Genomic DNA, 19,419 nt, shown 5'->3' on the forward strand with positions numbered 1-19,419 from the left:
CACACAAACATCTGTCCACCAAATTCCTCCTCAACAGTCCTGTGAATTGTCTGTCTCTCTCTTCTTTTGCGTGTCTGTCCATCTGCCTCTCGCCCTCCCCTCCCTCGGACTCTCCCTTCTTCCGCTCTGCATAACTCCCCTGTTGCCCTGTTTGTGTCCGAGATCAAACCGGGACTCTGTTCAAACACATTAAGATCTCTTTTCTCAGTCTTCTTCTGCTCGCTCTCAGCTCTCCCCCCATCCCTCTCCCTCAAGAAGAGTTTTGATTCAACTGTGTCTTTTCCCAGACTAGGAAGTTGCTCAGGCACTTGAGAGAAGGGAAGAGGGAGATGTGGAGTGGAGGGCCAAGAAAGGACGGGGTCATCTGTGTTGACCAGCGACAAAGGCTGCTCCAAAGCCCCTGACACCCTGCGACAGCCTCAGGAAAACAGCCGTGATTAGAGGCCTGAGCCACAAGTGTGCATGTTTAATGTGATAAAGCAACAGCAGTAAAACAACAGGCCTCTGGTTTTTCTCTTTTTCAAACATTCTCTTGTTCTTCTGCCAAATAATTGCAGCTGGCCGGTATTGATTCTGCATTCAGTTTAAAAACTGGATGGTACGGTTCTGTCCGAGGCTAAAATAATACTACACAGAATCTGTTTTCATCTATCTGGAACATCAAGTATCTCTGTGAGCGGTGCTGATCCACTTATTCAGAACTAAAACCTTTTTTTTTCTCACGCTGAAGGAGAACACTTTCCAGACTCAGTCTGTGGTCGTTTTCACACGTGAAATCAACGTCCAGACGGACCTTATTCTTTGGAAATTGTCCGGAGTTTCCCTTTCATGCAGTTGTGTAGCACACAACAGAACACTGTCCATGTCAGACATGTTCTCACCGACTGGAAATATCCTGTTTGGTTTAGGCAAGAGATGGTGAGGAGGAAGAGGAGGATTCATCTGTCATGGTGTTTGGATGTATCTGTAATATCAATGAAAGAGTAGAAAGCAACGTACCGGCAGGCACAAGAGAACAGGAAGTAGGTAAACTCTGAGCAACAACTTCAACACGACTGCTCGCTCACTGCTTTTGTATCTCTAGAGATGGAAGTCCATCATATTTGATTCAGACATCGATAGCGGCCAGATGATGTGTGGCCCCCTGACTTTTCTCTGGTGCTGACGTGAGGTTCACATTTGTGTTTTTGGGTGAAATGTCTTGACGAATGTTGAAACTACAGGATGGAGTTCATGAAATCTGGGTTAAACATTCATGTTTCCCTCAAGAACCGTGTAACTTCACATTAACCTCTCATCTATCGCCGTCATCAGGTCAGAACTTTAGTTTTTCCTCTAATATGTTATTTTTTTAATTGAAAACTTAATGCAGTCTCAACTCAGTTAATGAACCTGGTAAACATGAAATCTGCTGAACATGTTGTCATTGTCATTGTGAGCCTGCTGTCATTAGCATTTAGCTCAAAGTTCAGCCTGCTAGCTCTCTAACATCTATTCTTTTAATTGTCTCATGGTCCCCGTGGAGAGGTTCTGACCCGCATGTAGGAACCTCTGTGGTATCAGAACGTAGAAACACTTCAGTACCGACTTACACAATGACCTATGGTGGGAACAAGAACTGTGTAGAGGTCTTATCTTTGACAACTTTTAGTGTTTGTGTTAGCAGTGATAATGATGTTTCTTTACAGCACTGAACAGGCCAGCTGACGTCAGCGACAGTCTTTCTGCTCCGCGTTGGTTTATCTCAAATTGTTTCCAAATCGTGGCACATTAAAATAATTTAATTATCACAAATCAACAAGTGTCCTCGCCGCCGGGTTTTGCACCTGCCAGACATTGTGATTCAAACACGTACATGTGATGTCATTCACACCTTTGAGCTGGCGGTCAACACCTCGGAGAAGAATGTTGACCAGAAGTGCAGCTGAAGCGCTCTGCCAGTCTCTTCTCGCTGCAGCCAAGTGCTTTCTCTTCTGTAGTTTTTCTCTTCATACTTGTGTGTCATTTTCTTTTATCTTTGTGTTGTGAATGCAAGGAAATGACTGAAAACAGACAGCGGTCATCTGGATACAGCCTGTCTCTGCAGCAGCGCTGGTAACTTCTTACAAAGTAATCTGTTTTTGTTGTAACGAGTAAAGTGTTCGTTCTGCAATTCAAGTATTCTATTATATTGTTAGTTTTTCTTAAAAGTAATCCGTTACTGGAGAAAATTGCATCTTTTCTTTTGGCGCCACAGAAAATAAAACTGTCTCTGTTTCCGTCCTGCTGCAGGAAGGTGAACCTACAGTTGTGTCGGTGCGCATGTGTAGCGAGCTAATTCATCGTAGCGACACGTCAGAGAGGACAGCGTTTACTTTGTGGAAATATTCACAGTGTTTTGACTTTTTGGGCGAGAAGGACGAGAACAACATCACATTGAAATGTTAGTTGTGCCTGGAGGAAGAGCTTGTTGTACTGTTCATGTAGACGGCTGTGTCTCGTACTGTCTGTCTCTGCCCAGCTCACTGTCAGACTGTCTGCAGAATATAGAGCTGTATGTTCATCGCGTCTCTTATTCCTGTTATCAGGCTGCAGAGTTACTGACTGTGGGTCATAAAGAAGGCTACAGAATGATGGTAGAGTCAGTACATTCAAAGGTTCATGTACGGTTGGCTACACAGTGTCTGGACAATATAACCCACATGTGGAACGAGTCACAAAGAGGTCATGTCATTTTTGGTAACTCTAGATTACTCAGACATGTTACTTTTCTCCCTGATCTTTAAAAGTAACAACATCCACAGCTACATGTCTGCTTCACCTGCTTGTTCCTGATACAACCAGGCGTCTTTCAGTGCGTACATCCTCTGTTTGTCGCCCTTCAGAGGCCAATCTTTACTGTCAAGACGCCTGTTCTCTAAATCTGATCAGCAGATTCAGAACCAGGGTCACAACAAGTGCTACAACAACAACGACTCCACACGGTGATCGACAGCAAACTGACTTGACAGTGCCGACATTTGTGTGCCTGGAGAACTGACACATCATCCAAATTCACTGTGTTGAATTCTTATCTGGTTGGTGACTCAGATTTCCAGGAGTCACTACGTCACCATGCCTCAAAGACCGCACGTGTCATGAGGTGCACGAGTGAATGTCACTGCATCATAACAGTCTAAAGATCCTTCCTCTTATATGGAGGGTTAACTTCAGGTGGAGGCTGACACACAGCTGTGGTCACTTCCTCCATTTTGGGCTCTTCGTTCCAAAGATCAGCATTTCTGCAAACCACTGATACGTAACATTTCTACATGTTATCGACCCACACTGCATTCATACAACACTACACGTTCATACCCTGACTTTCATATCAGTAGGTGGAGGCAGTGATGGTGATGTTGGCAGTGAGAAGGCTGTAAGCACAGTTAGAGAGCATGTCTGCACACACACATGTACAGAGTGGCGGCTCTACTTGGAAACATAACAGAGAAAAGTGTACGTTAGAAAAGTGTGTGGAATAAACCATCGCCTCGCAGTGACGTCAAACACGTGCACATGTGCGTGACACGTGGTTCCTCCTGAGTGCTCAATCATGCATTTTACATCACATTACATTAATATTTATAGTTTTTCATCATATTTACAGCAGAGGGCTGAAAGTAAATATTATAAATACAGTATAACATACACAAGGCCTCCCGCTCCTACGTCTGATTGTCGGGTAGCTCAGACGTTCGCTCTCTTTTGGGTTTCAGCCATTCTTCGGCCCCCTCGGGTCCTTCTGGGCAGACGTCAGGGGGCTCATTGCTAATCGGGTGGGAGATGTCCGTCCTCACCGCCGAGGTGTCGAAGGGATAGAGTTTCCCTGGTTTCTGCGTCTCAGACCTACAGAAGCCAGCGAGCAGCGAGCGCCTGTTTGCTCCCCCTCATGTTTCTGATTCATTCAGTCAGTTACATTATCACCTTTTTCTTTTCTCTTTGTTTGTTCCTTTTTTCTCCACAAGAGAATTCTTCATTTCAGATTCTTTAATGCACTCTTTCAGCGCTCCCTTCTTCTTCTTCCTCCACGGTCCTCCTCTCTCTCTCCTCCTCTCTCTCGTTAGCCAGACATTATCACATGCAGGAGTCGCTGCAATGCTCCGAGGGCTTCTAGGATTACCTGCTGCCTTCCTGCATTTATGTCGAAACACATTACGATCCAGCATCTGCACGCTCTGCCATTAGATCACTGTTAATGTGCTTTCAAATCACACAACGAGTCGGATCATGTTTAAACTTACAGGACTGAGCTTTTTGCGGAGAGGTTTTTTTTTTGCCCTCCCCTGTTTTTTCCTCTCTTTTTTTGCAGCTGTTTGAGGTTTTATTCTCTCTCTCTCTCCCTCTCTGTCTCTCTCTCTCTCTCTCTCTGTCTCTCTCTGTCTCTGTCTCTCTCTCTCTCTCTCTCTCTCTCTCTCTCTCTCTCTCTCTCTCTCTCTCTCTCTCTCTCTCTGTCTCTCTGTCTCTCTCTCTCTCTCTCTCTCTCTCTCTGTCTCTCTCTCTCTCTCTCTCTCTCTCTCTCTCTCTCTCTCTCTCTCTCTCTCTCTCTCTTTTTCAGTTTCGGTCTGCGTGTCTTTCCTGTGTGCCACATTTGCTCCAGCAGTTGAGAAATCCACAATGAAAGGGACTGAGAGTTATTCTAACCCCAGAATTTTGGAATTAGCCTCGGAAAAATGATTTAAAAGGAAGTTCCAGGGCGCATTAAACATTATTTTTGTCATGCCATGCAAAAGCCTTCAGTGGTTTTGAAAACATCTATCCTTCTCTCCCTTATTTAGTTGTCCTCCCTCCGTTTTTTTTGTTGTCCGCTAAACCTGTCACTTTGATGAGTTGTGTGCAATCATCCTCGGGGCCGCTGGGCTTTCACCGGGGCCTCCCTCCTTCCTGGTACAGTTCAGCCTTTGATGTGGTTCCTTTTCCAGCTCCATGCGGGCAGACCTTGGCTCTGGCTAGCTGAACCCGAACTCAGCTTCTCTATTGCATTTTAACACCACATATCAACCCAATGTTGATCTTGGTGGAGGTAACGAGCTGGATACTGGTGTTGCTGCTGAAAAGCCTTTGTGTTGTTATTTCAGAGGAAGGCATCTTTTGTCCTAAGCTGACCGGCCGCATGAGCACCATCAGTGGAGCCGCCGACGGGCTGTGTTGTAACTCACAGGCAGCTCCCTCGCTGCTGCACCCACAGGGAGCTGGACCGGAGCCTCAGCAGCATGTTATGGAGGATTCTAAAATCAGAAAGGGCAAAAAATGTAGAGGGGAAGTAACAGAATGAGACCAGACCAGAGAGGAGTGACCTCCACACAGCGTATTAGTCCCAGGTTATTATTATTATTAGAGACGACTACAAAGCAGTGAACGGCTCAGGCTCCGGCCGGCCTCGGGCCAGCTGCGAGAGAGTGTCTCACTACTGCAGATGATTACAGCTTGCTATATGAACTGTGTCCTAATCCTGGTGGACAGCTGAAATTAAAGCCAGGTATGGCCCTCTGCCTTCCCAGCATTCCCTGTGATAAACCTCCTCCCCTGCTGAGGAGAATCAGTTGTTTGTGCATCCACAAGAATTTCTAGTCTGGAGAGATCGTGTTTTTCTTTCAGCGTGTCAGAGTCCACTGATGACGTTTAACCATAAAGATTTGATTTTAACAGGATTTAAAAGTAAAATCAAGCTTTATATAGAGCAAGTTTCCTTTGTAAACATTTAATAATCCTTTATTTAATGAAACACTTTTATTAATGTGGCTCAGTTTGGTTGAAACGTGTCAGCAGGTTAAACAAACTGTGTGATTGTTCATAAAATGTCACAAGTTCTTCTGAAGTGAAACGACTGAGTTGAGGCTGTGTCGACTTTCTCTCTCTGAGGTTTGATTACATCCACAGTTCACCCGCTGCAGCTTGTGTTGTTTTGGGTGTGGAGGTACTGAGAGGAAGAGCAGCCGACACATCTGAGCAGAAATCTGTTATTAAAATAAACTGATGAGTTCACAACGGGAGCCGCCTCATTAAAGAATTATGTAGAATTTCAGATGATGAAAGACTGTTTACCAGCTCCGTATGAAGAGACGCTGAAAACATTCTCTGGTCATTTATAATAAAACATTTATTTTACATTTTAAAGTTTATCTCAGTTTGAAATATTGTTCAGTCTTTATGTTCCAGTGGTCGATACCTGCCTCATAAAGTTATGTAATCTTGAGACTAGCTTAGCGTAACACGGTGGACGTGACGGCTAGCTGTCTTATCCGGAAAGCTGCTTTTTCAAGGATATTATGCGTAAATAGTCTTTTATTTTCAAACATTATCATGTAAGCTAAGCCAGCTGCATTTCTGTATTCGAGCGTATTCTTGTATCGCTGACTTCTGCCACAGCGCAGGTGAAATTAACTGAACCGCCATGTTGGTTCGTTTTGTGAAGTTCGCATACGTTTACTTCCGCTTGTGAGAATGTAAAATTAAGTTCTGTTTTTGAAAAGTGCGTTTTTGTCAGTAAACGTTCACAGCTTCATATTTTGTGTTTAATCTAATTTGTCCAACACGTCATTATTTCTTGCTCTAAGATGTCATATAATTATTATTTTAAGGCTCATACTTTTATTTGGGTGTCGTTGAAAAGGTTTACATACTTTAATTTTCAAAAAACTCATTATATTTCTGACATGGTGCATCGCTGTAGCATCTCTTTCACACTGTGTCTCCAACGCTCTGTTTTAGCTACAGAGTGAGACATCTGGCCTCTGTTCAGTCATTGGTGAGAGATGAACATGACGATTAGAACAGAACAGGATGTAGCCAATCAGAGGCAGAGGAGGGCGGGTCATGCCGGGAAAGGTAGTGTGATCTAAAATAACAAGCTACAGCAGGAGCACAACTCTTCAGGAAGAGCTCAGACTTTAAAGTCAGTTTTCATAGTGGTCGTGTAAAAACATCGTCACGCGTCGCTCTGGGGCCCAGAGAGAGTTTTTCCCCACAAGCTAACATTGTGAGAGAAGCGTCTGTGAAACGTTGGATACATTTAGTTTTTTTTTTTTTTTTGTTGAGAAATGACTTGTTTCACTGTCAGAATTTGAGCCATTCAGTCCAATAAAATTAGAAAACTCCAGGTTATTTTGTCACATTTTAACACAGAAGCTACACGGAAGACAGTCGAGTGTACAATCCTGACAGCAACACGTTACTGGTGTTCATGCAGCTGTAATTCACAAGAGGAAAAAGGCATTCTGGGTATAAATGAATTGATAAAGGAACATATTGACTTCCTGTGTGTGTCAGACAGATCGTCCCTGGAGAACAGTGGAGATCTGAATGTGTCAGTCAGTGTTTACAGCTTCATGTGTTGTTGAGTTTAATTCTTATTTGTGCAGCTTTTCTTTATTTCTCTGCATCCTGATTTATTTTGTTATGAAGCGGTTGTAATGCGCATGAGCGGTGCGTTGACGCGTGCCGCCGGCGCGGCAGTGAGCGGGTTAACGCCGACAGTGTGACCGTCCTATCAGTGCGTAATGGCGCAGTCCCAGCCCACCGCCTCCTCCTGCTCCTGCTCCTCCACTCCGTCCCTCCGGAGACTCGGCCGGGGGAGCCGGGGCTTGTGTGTGTGGCTGTGAGTCATTCTGGCAGGACGCGCTCCCAGGAGAACCAGCCCGCTCTCAGACCTGAGACCTGTTGTTGTTGTCGCCTCTCCGGAACCGAGTCCATCGAGTTTCCCTGCAGATCTTTTTCATTCAAACCGGATCTTTTCATTCTTCACGGCGCGCCGCGTGTTGCCGATCCGACCGGCGGTGACGAGCGCAGAGCAGCGGGGAGACACGACACGGAGCACGGTAGGAGCGATCTGAATGTGCGGCTGTGTTCTCCGGTGACTCCGAGGAGAGGAAGCCGCCTCGCCGGGTGATTCTCGTGGTTTCGCGTTTAGATTGTGTCCAGAAGTAAAACAGATAAATGAAGGCTGGAGAGTTGTGGAGCGGTTCGGTTCGGGTCCACGCGCTGTGGAGGTTTGAATGGAGCGATGTTAAACCTTCATGTAGCCTCGACTTCATATCGGTGCTGAATCAGTAAAACAGAGAAAAACTGTGATTTGCATCTTTTCTGATAAGATTAACAAACGCTCCTGCTCATCACTGCTGCAGTGGAACTGACCTCAGATCAGTTCTCAGTGATGACAGAGGAGGGATGCAAATCTTCAGCAGTTTCTTTCATTATTTTTAATTATGTTAATCTGTAATAATGTATGAAACATGTTCACTGACTGTCTCAACTTTGACCTGATCTGTGTGATGCTGCATGAGGTCAGAGAACACACTAAAACTTCTTTGATTGATTCAACTTAATGACGACCGGATCAATTATTTATTTAATATATTTGTAAAGAAAGTCCTTTTATATTTCCACATCTGACTGTCGATCGATACATTTTGAATCATTCTGCATCACAGTTTTCATTGTCATTGGAAAAACTAGTGAAAATCATGATGACATTATTAATTAAAACACTGTTTTGTGAAATGTTTATTTATTATATTGAATAACTGCAGGTCTTGTGTTGCACTGAGTCATTCTGTGATTATTGTGCGATTAATTTTTCACAAGTTCTTTATGTCATCGTCACAGAATAACAAAACAATCTTTTGTTCATAACCGTTCAAAGCTTCAGCACAAAAATACTCTTATTTAATTAAAAAGTTTTACTCCAGGCTGTTTGAAGGAGCTCTCTGTAGTTTAGGAGAAGAAATACAAACTCAGAAGTTTAATAATAACAATATTAACGAGGTAATGATACAAACAAGTTGTTCTCAGAGGAACGTAAGGTCCAGGAACGCTGTCTGAAGCCAGGAAGGTGGCAGGGTCCGCCACATAAACAAAGTAAATCAGAATGAAGCTTTGAGCCGGGAGGATTAACAAGAATCAAACTGACAACCTACTGAATTAAAATTAATATAAGGCATATTTTTTTCCTCTAATTTCTATAATATTTCATTTTCAATAGTAAAAACTAAAAAACAAAGCAGAGAAGAAGTAAAAGTTTATTATTTTGACTCATTTAAACTGACTCAGATCAAACATCTGGAATATTAAAGTCCGGCCTTTCTGCACTTTTTCTCAAATGTGGCTGTTCTAAAATAATAAATCAGTGTGACAGTCCTGGTGTCTGATGTTACACCAGCAGCTGAACACATCTGTGACGTCCCTGAAACTAACGGGGGAATAAACTGGTTACCTGCTGTCTGGTGTTGTTCCTGCAGTGTGACTCTGCTGGGAACAGTTTCTACATCACCTGTTGTGATATCAGTCTTTAAAGTGGATCAAACACCTTCGAATATGTGTCACCTCTCGTACGTACCTGCTGCTTTTAACATGCGTAGAAGAAATTGATTTCTCTAATTTGCCAGTTATGTTTGCAGCTGTCTCGATGGAATGATAGAAACCAGCAGGTCTGACTTGCTGCGTTTACCTTGAGGCTTGGTTCTGAGGCTCGGTTCTGGGACTCGGTTCTGAGGCTCGGTTCTGTGGCGTCGAGCCGGCACCGTCACATCGGTGTGTTTAGCGGCCCGGCTGTGAGAGCGCTCCAACATCCCTCCTGACAACCAGGAACCTGTCAAACAGTACGTGTCCTAAAGCCACATGGAGCAGGAGAGTACCTGACGGAGACGACTCTGCCCGTTGATGTCATCATTATTATTATTATTAGGAGCAATGTGGTTATTAACTGTCTCTTGACTGATTCCTGGTAATTACTGCCTATTAGCTTTAATTAAAGGGATGCAGGGTGCCTTGCCTTGTGTTGTGTAGCTGTCTGTCGCCCACATCTCACCATCTCCCTCACACCCCATAATCACCGACTTCACATGAAAGACGGCAGAAGAAGCTCTTCATCATCACCTGCGTTATTCCAAACCACTCATGATGGGAATTATTACTTCTGTTGGTTTTTGGTTGCACACGGGATGATTCTTCTTACGGAGGCCGAGTGTAGTTCTCCTCAGCGGCACCAGTAATCCCTTAAAGCTGCAGGTTTTATTGTGAGAATGAAGGAGGGAAATGACACTTTATCACTTCTGGAAGTCTAGACACAGTTTGACCTTTTCAGATTAAGGTGGGACTGATTGTTTAGGACTCAAGGTCGCTTGATTTCATGCTTCCTTTTCATAAAAGTTCAAAGCCAGACAGAATCTGTATGTTTGGGCGACAGAAGACGGATGTGAGGTGGTCCTGCATTCGTGCTGTAGTGGATTTGAGATGCTAAAGAGATATATCTTCCTTAAAGTTTAGTTCTGCCGACTTAAAGAACAGGAATCCAGATGTTTTAGACTAATCAGAGGATGAGGTAAAGAAATTAGAAAGCGGTAGGAGCTCCTAATTTCTGCTCTTCATCCTGCACTCGGTCGCCGGCATTACCTTCGTCTTTTTGGTTGCAGTTAATTACTACCAGGCTACACTCGCTAACGTACTTTAAATCATTTATCCCGGCGTGTCTTTGATCAAGAACACCAGCTTTTCTTCACAAATGGATGGAAGAATTCTCCGAGCCTCGGTTCCAGTGGTTCTTGGTGGTGCAGCTCGGTCCAGCTGTCAGCTCTGGTTTTGAAGAGAGACACAAGACCCTGCTTGTGTCCGCACAGTCTGCCCTGGATGTCTCACCTGCCTGTCAACGCTCTGCTGCACACACACAGACACACACTCGTGCACACACACAAAGCCCAAGCTAAATTCCTTAAAACACAAACAGCAGAAAGCTCACACACACACACACACACACACACACACACACACACACACTTCACTACAATCTCCGTTACTTCCCTTTTTTAACTCATCCATTAAACTTTGGTAAACTTTCATCCTGCCTCTCGAAGTCGTTACAGGCTCCCGACAGCTGTGGCAGCCAGACTAATGACTTCATCTGGCTTTTCCCTCACTACTCTGCTATTCTGAGCTCTTCAGGCTCCCCAATTATTCTTCCCCTCAGCCCCGTCCTCCCAGCCACCCCTGACCCGACGCCGGCGCTGTCACGCTCATGTTTCACCGCTCATTCATGTTGAGGTGTCACAGAGCACATTGGTCACATACGCCGCGCGTCTTTCTCTCAGTGTCGGGTGGGAGAAGCAGGCCAGTGTGATGTATCGCTTGGCGCTCGAATGCAAGCACATCCATTTTGCGGCGGAATATTTTTCTGGGGTCACGGTTGGGTTGAAAGAAAACCTTTGCGGCTGTGTGCTTAGGTTTCTAGGAAGGGTAGAGCAAATAGTGAAGGTAAATGATGCTTACTTAGATAATCCAGCCTGAACTCAAGAAAGTTCTTAAAAAATAAAGTTTTTTACAATACGAGATGTGACGTCCAAGTTACTTTGAGGGCGTCGGTGTAAAGGAGTCACATGTCACGAGATATGGGAGCGTCGTTGAAGCACTACAGTAATCAGTTCAGCTCTGCAGCATCTGAATCATATCCAGCATCGTCAGCCTCCAGCTTATCTCCCAATGGCATCGCAGATATCAGAGTCTCTGTAGGCTCGATTCCTGCTGAGACAAACCCAACGATGTGGCAGTAAAATGTTCTTACTGCTGTTTAATACGTCACACACTCGCTCACGTCGGTTTCTTTTGTTGTAGTTCGGCCTCTGTTGGAGCGGCGCGGCCCGCCTCCACCCTGCATCACCTGTGAAACACAATTCAGCCGCCTTTGAAGTGCGTCAGGCGTATCATGGCTGGAAGCCGCAGCCACGCCGTACTCCTCCCCCCTCCCGCTGTGCTGAAATATCCCTCAGCATCACATTTTCCCGTCGCGGCCTCCTGTGTTTTGTAATCGAAGCCGGATCGCGTATAGGGGCTGAAACTGTAGCATAACTTGAACCTTCTGTTTGTTCTCACCCAGTTGGAACCGTTCTCTCAGCCTCCTAATGCAGGAGTGTCTAATGCTTTGTAATCTATACAAACACTGGAGATTTATGCCGGGTCTTATTCATGCTCTGTAAATCATATTGATCTGAAACGGCCCCCATTTGATGTGACTGTCGAGACTCCAGTGAGATGAGAGAAAATCAGTGGAGTTTGCCAAAATATTTCACTGGTGATTCAGTTAATCATCAGAAACCTCCTCCTCTTCTAACTTTACTTGGCAGCCGTCTGCTTTGTTTGTCTTTGTTTTTCCAGACGACCTCGGCAGTTTTTCCTGCGTTGGTTTGGATTTACACCTTAATCATTCACCTGAGCTCGTCTCCGTAAAGCTCAACGTACGGTTAAAAATTGGGGTTTCAAACTGTTTGCTGGAAATCAGATGTTACACGCTCACTCATGTGTCAGCAAATCCTGCTTTTGGGAAGTTAACAAGGCTACTTTTTGTGTTTGCTTTTGCATCCATAATGTCATTAGTGTGCTTCCTCAGTTTGCCAAACATCTTAATATCATTTTTTTTTTTACTGGAACTCAGTTTTCAGCCCTCGCTCTCACAGCGCTGCGTATCCTGAATGGAAACTGCTCGCCCGCTCGGTTTCTGAGGACCTGGTGTTCAGAGTTTTTATAAGACCGTCCAATCTGAAAAAAAACAGAGATCCTTTGTGTGTTAGATTGAATCTCAGATACAAGATTTCTCTTCAGTATCACACACGCACACACAGCATCTTTCCACTGTGTGCAGCTGGATGCAGTCCAGTCCTGTCTGACTCTCTGGGAACAGAATCTGAGCTTATTTGTTCCATTTCCTGACAACTAACAGATACAGAGGTAAAGAAATGTATCTCGTTTTATTGCCAGGAGACCTTTAGCTTAGCATAAAGCCTGGAAACTAGCTTGGCTCGGTCCAAAGGTAAAGAAAATCCCCTAACGAGTGCCTCTAAAGTGCATTAATTAAAACGATGTGTTCGCCTTCCATTTGTCTGTCAGTCGGTTGGTTTGTTCGCAGAATTACAAAAAGACTACTGAGCACATTTCCACAGAACCTGGATGCAGGATTGGTCTCGGTCCAGAACAGACCTCTATTACATTTGAAGTGGTTCCTGATAAACAGACGGATCCAAGATTTGTTTCTCACTTTATTAAGCATTTTGAGAGACGGCTAAACATGATGCAGATCCAAATACAAATCCTGATCTAGTGGATTTAAATATGTTGTATTTGATATCAGAGTTGCCGTTCTGGTTTGAGGTTTTTTATTCATCTCTTGCCCGGCAGCAGTGATTTCCTTCAGTCTCTGCTGGTTGCCGGGTAAACTTTACGATGATTAGAAGACTAGAAAGTTTATGATCATGGCCAATAAATAATCCAGCTCATGACTCCACATGTGAAGCACAGAAGTTGATGCAGATTAAACGAACAAGAATGATTTCTGACAGAGCGAGACATCCTCCTGCCTCCAGCACCTGAACTGAACTAACTGCTTCTGACTGAATGGACGGACAGTAGATTGATATTAAAAGCAAACTATTCCTGTAATATGAAAGCTGAGATATTCTCCATTGTATTCATCATCATATTTACTGCATTTGGACAGCGGTTTGGGTGTTTGTGGTTCTCTGATCCACATTCTTCCAGTCCCATCCAAACTTTCTACAAATACTTGTCAGTTTTACTTCGTTTGTTTTGACTTTTGAATCTTTTATTTTGAAATCTGGAACCACTTTCACCAAAAAACTACTTTTGGGGTCCTTTTTCTCAGTCTGTGTTCTTGTATATCATGTGAGTGACCAACATACAACAGTTCAGAGTTGCCTTTAAGCTCAAAGCTCTCGTTAACAGAATAGGTGAGTTTGTTCTTTATAAATTAAGAGGTGCATCAAGTGAAAATGTCCATTAGCAGCGTGCAGCTCACACTGATTTAACTGATATTTTGTGCTCTGGAGACTAAACTTGTGTGTTTTCCTCTCTGTTGTCTTCTCGTCCCTCAGAGGAGTGACAGTGTCCTTGCTGGGAGAGGACCATGGCCCTGAGCGATGCGAGCGGCGACCCTCTAGCCGTCAGTAACGGAGGGCACCACCCTCTCAGCGCCAACGGAAACGCCCCTTCAAACACCAGCACACCAGTCAGCCACGGCCAGGACCCTCTGACAGCAGCCTGCAGTGGAGACTCCCCGACAGCAGACGGAGAGGAAGACGTCACAGTGAAGGATGCAGCGTGCAAACCAGCGCAGCCGAAGCAGCAGAGATCGCACGTTACCCAGAGAACCAACAGGCCGAGCCAAAATGGCGGCGTGGTCAAACAGAACGGGTCCTTGAGGAACCTGCCGTCCTCCTCCGTCGCCTCGTCCTCCCCGGCCGTCACAGACTCCCAGAGGCTGGCCAAATGCGACCTGCCCTCCACCCTCTCCCCGTCCTCCTCCTCCCCTCCTCTCCAGCCGCCGCCGCCGCTCTGCTGTCAGCACTGTCACTTCCACTCCACCCTGTGCTGTCCCTGTGGGCAGCCGGACTGCCCGCTCTTCCAGACTCCCGGCACAGGACCAGGACCCGGATCCGTCCCCCACCCCGGGACCGCTCCATCCTGCCCCTGCTGCCTGTCTGCCTGCACATACTCTCACCCACATCCCCATCCTCCTCACCCATCCTCTGCTCTCTGTCTCCATCACCACCATCTCCAGCGCTGGCAAGAGCACCTCCAGAACCAGACGCCCGGCAGCAGGTAGGAGAAGTTCTTTGTGACGTTCTCACCTCATTCAAAAGCTTTAATCAGTATCTGTCAAACACTGTGTGTGTTGGGTTAGCATTCTGGTGTCTAAGCCCCTGTATAGTCCACATAGCACTTCTCTGAAGCAGGAGAGCGCTGGCTGTGCACTCTGAGCGCTGAGATGAAGCGCTGCACACGGGCGGCTGCAGCTCAGGAGGTAGAGCACCTCGGCTAGTAGTCGGAAGGTCGCTGGTTCAAATCCCAGCTCCTCCTAGCTGCATGTCGAAGCATGTTGAGCAAGATATTGAACCACAAATTGCTCCTGATGAGCATGGCAGCCTCCACCATCAGTGTATACGTGTGTGTGTGTGTGAAAGGGTGAATCTGACAAAGTTGTAAAGCGGCTCTGTAGACTCGAAAAGCGCTGTAGAAATATGAGTCCATTTACCACTCACATGCATATTGGTGCTTGACATGATCCATAGGAGGCTGAAATACCTGGAAAGAGAAAACGTGTGACGGAGACATCACCAGCGCCTTTTAGGAAAAGTTGATAGATTTTTTTAACGGAAAGCGGACGCACAAAAAAGTACTTGGAAAAAGTATCTGGGCTCCGGTCCTTGTGTTTGGGCGGCTGCCTGCTATGTGGACAGACTCCACTTGTGTTTTGTGGATCCATACGTGTGTTCTGTGTGTCGTTGCGTACTAGTTCCAGTTTGACTGTTTGTTATGTGTGTGGACGACCCTGAACATCTACCGGGGTTAGCGGGTCCCTTTGTCTTCAACACTTTATCTGCTGTTTGTATGAATCTCTCACCTCGATCACAGGTTTCTAAAAACAGGTGAAGCTCCTCTATCGTGCATCCTGGACGCACACTCACACAGGTTTTGTCCCGTAGTTGCCGCTGGTGTTTAAAGGCCGGCTCACAGTAACATCAGCTCATATTTGCGTCCTGTTCTCTGGTGATTTTTACAATTTTCTCCGGCTTGTGTTTGCTCGACCCTCCTGGCTGTCGGGAAACAAACAGCCAAAGCAAAGTTTGTCCACGAGATGAGAGGAATGCTGCAAGTTTTTCTTCAGATTAAAAGAAATTGCATGCAAAGCACACTCATGTATACACACATGGCGACCATGCCTTCTCCAGGCGAGGCAGAATGTTAGCATTGAACGCATTTGTTGGCAGACGCCTTTTTCTTTTCCTCTACTGATCCATATATAGTGAGTTGGCTCTTTCCCTTCCACTCCAAAACCACAGGCCTGCCACCGCATTTGAAACTGGAACCATTTAATGCCTCGCATGATCATTTGCATAATCCTATATTTACCATCACCACAGAGAAGGGCAGGCAGGAGGTGAAAACTCTGCACAAGTAATTATTTACTCATGTCTGCTCCTCTTAATGGCAGCAGCTCGTTGTGGGGAGTCTGATTTGCATGAGACTTTATTTACAACCTGGAATTTTCCTCGCTGAGACGAAGTCTTCCCTCATCATTTTCATTAGTAGTAGGGACGTTGTGGGTGGCGCTGAAAGATAAGGTTTGTGTAGCCACAGCGGGGAGCGACAACCAAACCTGGCGAGCACAAACTGAACCCTGGGTGGGCACGGAGAGGCCGACAGGATTGTGTTGCAGGCATTTGGATGCATTTTTTCCTCCTCCCTGCTCTCGGCTACTTCATTTTTTTTTCTTTCTCTCAGTTTTCCTCTCACTCTATTAACACTCTCTTTCCTCATGCCTCCCTCTCTCCTCTGTCTCCTGTTCCACGTCAGAATGGAGAGCAGATGTGGCGTTGTGGACGTACGCGTCTCTAACGTTGAACCGCTCTCTTATTTACCAGCCGGGTCCCTCTTGTTCTGCGATGACAGGTTTGAATTACAGGGCCTGGATTTGCTTCAAGACTGCATCCCCAAATTCCCCCTTCCCTGTAGTGTGTGTGTGTGTGTGTGTGTGAGTGTGTGTGTGTCAGATGGTGAGATTAGACGTAGGAAACGATATACCTGCCTCAGTCGTATAGTTTTGCCCTGAACCCAGACGTTAACAAAAACCTTCAGACCTCGTCTCCCTCCTCCGGTCCTCCTCCTCCCTGTACCAGGAGCTGCTGGAGTTTGGTGGTAGTTAAATATAACTTGGTAATATAACACACACACACACACACACACACACACACACACACACACACACACACACACACACACACCCTCCCGCAGACATAAACCAGGATCCTATATGATCCTAATAGCCTCGATAATTTGAGGGTATGGAGTCAGACAAGATGGTGTCAGATATCAGTTTGATCTGCCTCTGGGCTGTGATCTGCCAGATTAGCCGAGGGATTACGTCTGTGATCACACACACACACACACACACACACACACACACACACACACACACACACAGACACACACACACACACACAGACGGATTGTAACATTAGCTCTTCGCTGAGACCTTTTTATGTGCGTTTCACAACAGGGGACTTTTATTCCTCTGTTCTCGGCTTCACAAAACATTAATCCACGTACAGAGATTAGCCCAGACTTTGTTTCCAAATGTTTCTATTTTGAGAATGATCAAAAGCCTTTAGTCTTTATCCTCATATGAAATAAACCAAATCTTTTGAAAAGGCAAGCACAGCTCAGCAGTTTCCACAGAGTGGCTGAAGGAGCAGATTCAGCCGTCGGTTGTTTATCGGCCTTTCTGTTTTTTTTTCCTCTCTCTGGATCTGTTAGACGTATCAGTGAGACCACGTCTGTCTCTTCACTGTAAGATTATCTCTCACAGCCATTTTATGTGTATTATTTAAGATGGGGTGGAAACAGTGTGTCCTTGGGTTGTCAGCTGTTTGGCCCCGGGTCAGCTCGGTGTGTGCCAGCAGGTTTAAAGGCTTCAGGTGAAAGCCTTTAAGCTACAGTGCAGAGGAAATACTGCAATACCACATTTCCACTGTGTCGCGTCTTTAGTGGTTACCAATGAGTTTTACCAATTAATGTACAATAGAGTTTTATTGTAGCTTGTGTGTTTATCCGTTTTACACCTGAGTAATTGTGGCACAATTTTTAAACCAAGAACTGATACAACCATCCACAGTCTTCTTCAGTCGTCAGTGAAGTTTGTTTATTTCATTTGTGTGATATAAATATAGAACGTTTATTGTAGGTGATATAATAAAACCCAGAAACGTCACCCTTTCATCACAGGTCTATTCTCAGTAGGGCCGGCCCCGACCAAGGATTTTCTTGGTCGACCAGTGGTCGTCATTTAGAGCGATTAGTTGACTAATTGACGCATATATATGTATATATTAATATAATGTAATAATGTATTTATCTCTGCTTTCAAACGTTCGGCCACCATGGGCAGGTAGCTAGGCTACTTACATGTTTAAGGTGGTACATCATGTTCGTCATGGAGGAGTAATAGGCGAAGTTTTTCTTGCAAAGTTTGCATGTCACCTTCTTGGGGTCATCTTTCTTCTTTTCAAAATGATCCCATATTTTAGACGTCTTTCCCGACATGGTTGGCTATTAATTGTTAACTGTCTAACCGCGATGTCGAAGAGACCTGCCGTGTTAAAAAAAACCACTGACAGTGAGTGAGTGTCACGACAGCTCCAATTGTTTTGGGGTTTTTTTCCTGCGACCAATCGACCAATAAAATTTTGGTCGGCTATTTGGGGGCAGCCCTAATTCTCAGGCCGCTTCTGTTTTACATTTACGTGCTTTCTTTTGCTTAGACTTTAAGAAATGTTTTAACATATCCCATCACACTTGATAACACAGAACTCTACACGACTACATTCCCTTACAATTGCTAAATAAGTGCATTAAACAGATCAGCGAGTGGATGTGCCAGACTCTCCTACAGCTGAACACCAAAAGAAAAGTTAATTTGAGACAACAACATCGACGGTTAAAGCCAGAAACCAAAATAACACACTGAAAAAATTAAAAAAAGAGCTGAGAGCTGAACTGTGGCTCAGACAGCGAGGTCATAGCCAACCTGTGAATCTGGAGACTTTTTCCAGCGCTACACTTGAACATGTGTGTTTAAAGGCCTGGAAATGTATAAAGAAACAGAGTGAAGCACAAAGCAAACAGACCGAAAGAGTTAATCTGGAGTTAAGTGTGCACACTTACACCGTTGCTACAGTTTCAAGGCTTCACTCGGGCTTTAAGTGCACATCTACCGGAGATCCACGAGAGAAAGAACATGACACAGATAACGTCGTACCTGAGGTTCAGCTGACCTGCTTCTGCCTCCACTGATGACCCCACAACAGCCAGCGAACAGCTCACTGACACTCAACCATCCGGGGTCACGTCACGTATTTAACCTGCCTCCCCCTCCCTCCTCGCTCTCCTCGCTCTCCTGGAGCTAAATGTTTCTACCATTCTTCACAGATGCCTCTCGCAACAGCTCTTGTTGTTTGGCAACCACAAGTTTGGTTTAGATTCATGCCTTGTCAGATAGCAAGAATTCCTGCCTCTCACTCCCTCCTCGCAGGAAAAGGTCAGCTTTCATTATCTTGAGCAAGTTTGAATTTTGCAGTATTTGTAGGCACCAGGTGGTTTGGTTGCTACAACACATCAGAGGAACTGTATGAAAACATGACAGCGCCAAAGATCGGAGCAGTTCATCACGTGTGATTTAGCAGCTTTTTTATCAGCAGGATTTTTGTTGGACCATGTAAGTGTGCACAGTTCTGAGCATCGTGACATCCCAGATTTTCCTTGTTTGACTCTTTCTTTTTGTCTCGCCTCCGTCCTCTTTTCTCCCTCCGTCTCTCCCTTTCTGTCGGACAGCTGCAAGCCTCGACCGGC

The 19,419-nt window shown here is 45.3% G+C and overlaps 1 protein-coding gene across 3 annotated transcripts in view; it reads left to right on the forward strand.

The window, feature by feature from the left end:
* disp1 (dispatched homolog 1 (Drosophila)) overlaps nt 1-19,419 on the forward strand; it is a 72,386-nt gene that overhangs the window by 34,446 nt on the left and 18,521 nt on the right. For 2 of the 3 annotated variants that reach the window (XM_030404724.1, XM_030404725.1), the window contains exon 4: nt 13,887-14,613. In XM_030404724.1, coding sequence (XP_030260584.1) covers nt 13,919-14,613 — 695 coding nt within the window. In that variant the 5' untranslated portion in view covers nt 13,887-13,918. Of the gene's footprint in view, nt 1-7,567; nt 7,833-13,886; nt 14,614-19,419 lie in introns of those variants that run through there. The other variant, XM_030404726.1, reaches the window with a different exon arrangement.

Source organism: Sparus aurata, chromosome 22 (assembly GCF_900880675.1).
Source record: "Sparus aurata chromosome 22, fSpaAur1.1, whole genome shotgun sequence".
Classification (NCBI taxonomy): domain Eukaryota; kingdom Metazoa; phylum Chordata; class Actinopteri; order Spariformes; family Sparidae; genus Sparus; species Sparus aurata.